Genomic DNA, 1,390 nt, shown 5'->3' with positions numbered 1-1,390 from the left:
TGTGCTGTTGTTTTTTTAAAATGATGTCATTTGTGTCTTTGATCTTCAGTTTATGTAGCATACAGAGTAAAACACTAAAGCTGAGGTACATTTGGTCAAAAACAGACCTGCAGATGTTTCTAAAGACAAATGGGATGTATTTTCCTGCAGAGACACTGCACAGCTGCATACATCTGCAGTCTGTAGTAAGGGTTAATCCTACCTGTTTAAAGGTAATTCTGTCTYATTTTGTTTGGACATCTGAAGTGTTTAAATATTTACAAACCACACAACTACACAACCACACAACTACACAACTACGAGACATTTAGCTTTGTCCTCTCTGCCCCCTCCAATATGGCGGCCACGTGGTTATACCATTCAGCTTCCAATAGGAGTCTATTATATGGATGTCTATGGTCTGCACTGCTGGAAACGGAAGAAGGAGAAGAAGCCGGTGTATGACCCGGAAGTGACGTCAGAGATCGCTCCGGCCCAGCAGCGCGGTGTTTACAGGTGAGTCCACTCCGTTTGAACGGTTTTATTGTTTTAAAGCTGCTGTCAATCATCACGGTGAGGTCATAACCTAGACGTGTGACGTAGAAAGGGCTGACGTCACCTTGACGGTCCTCACTTAGCGGTTAGCGCAGACTGTTAGCTGTTAGCATGTAGCTCCCAGTCAGCTGATAATAAACTTTATTTAAGACAAATGTAAAGAAAGTTACTTAGATAAAAGTCACTGAAGCTGACTCATAATTTAATTTGTAATAAAGGTTGATTTAAAGCTGCGGCTGTTCCAGACCAGGAGATCAATAACTGATACGATCATATCAGTRCCATTAAACATGAGTCACGTGACCCAGTCATATTAAGACCTGGTCACGTGACTGGTGCTGTGTTTATCACCTGTCCTCGTGCTGAGGTTAGTGTTGCATCCCTTCAGAATAAGATCAGTGGTGATAAAACTGGTTTGTACAAGTTGTGTCATTTTAATGGAATAAAAGAAAAGATAAATTTATTGATCAGACCTCAGACCTGATTAGGTCTGATCAGGGTTATAAACTCTTCAGGGTTAGGGTTCAGGATCAACAGGTTTCCCTAAAAACACTTTATATATTTCTGTTGTCAGACGTCTGTAGATGTCAGTCAGACGTCTGACTGACATCTACAGAGTCTGACTGACAGCTACAGATGTCTGACTGACAGCTACAGAGTCTGACTGACAGCTACAGATGTCTGACTGACAGCTAAAGACGGCTGACTGACAGCTACAGATGTCTGCCTGACAGCTACAGACAGCTGACTGACAGCTACAGATGTCTGCCTGACAGCTACAGACAGCTGACTGACAGCTACAGATGTCTGACTGACAGCTACAGAGTCTGACTGACAGCTACAGGGTCTGACTGAC

General features: G+C 42.9%; 1 protein-coding gene across 1 annotated transcript in view; it reads left to right on the top strand.

The window, feature by feature from the left end:
• Positions 1-385: 385 nt before the first annotated feature.
• LOC106536088 (tetratricopeptide repeat protein 1) overlaps positions 386-1,390 on the top strand; it is a gene marked incomplete at its 3' end in the record, with an annotated part of 6,864 nt that continues 5,859 nt past the window's right edge. Inside the window, 1 exon segment of the mRNA XM_014033259.1 lies at positions 386-495. Coding sequence (XP_013888713.1) covers positions 386-495 — 110 coding nt within the window.

This window comes from Austrofundulus limnaeus, unplaced genomic scaffold, assembly GCF_001266775.1.
Source record: "Austrofundulus limnaeus strain Quisiro unplaced genomic scaffold, Austrofundulus_limnaeus-1.0 Scaffold1679, whole genome shotgun sequence".
Lineage (NCBI taxonomy): Eukaryota > Metazoa > Chordata > Actinopteri > Cyprinodontiformes > Rivulidae > Austrofundulus > Austrofundulus limnaeus.
The sequence above is the reverse complement of the archived record's forward strand: the minus strand, read 5'-3'. Positions and strand labels throughout refer to the sequence as shown.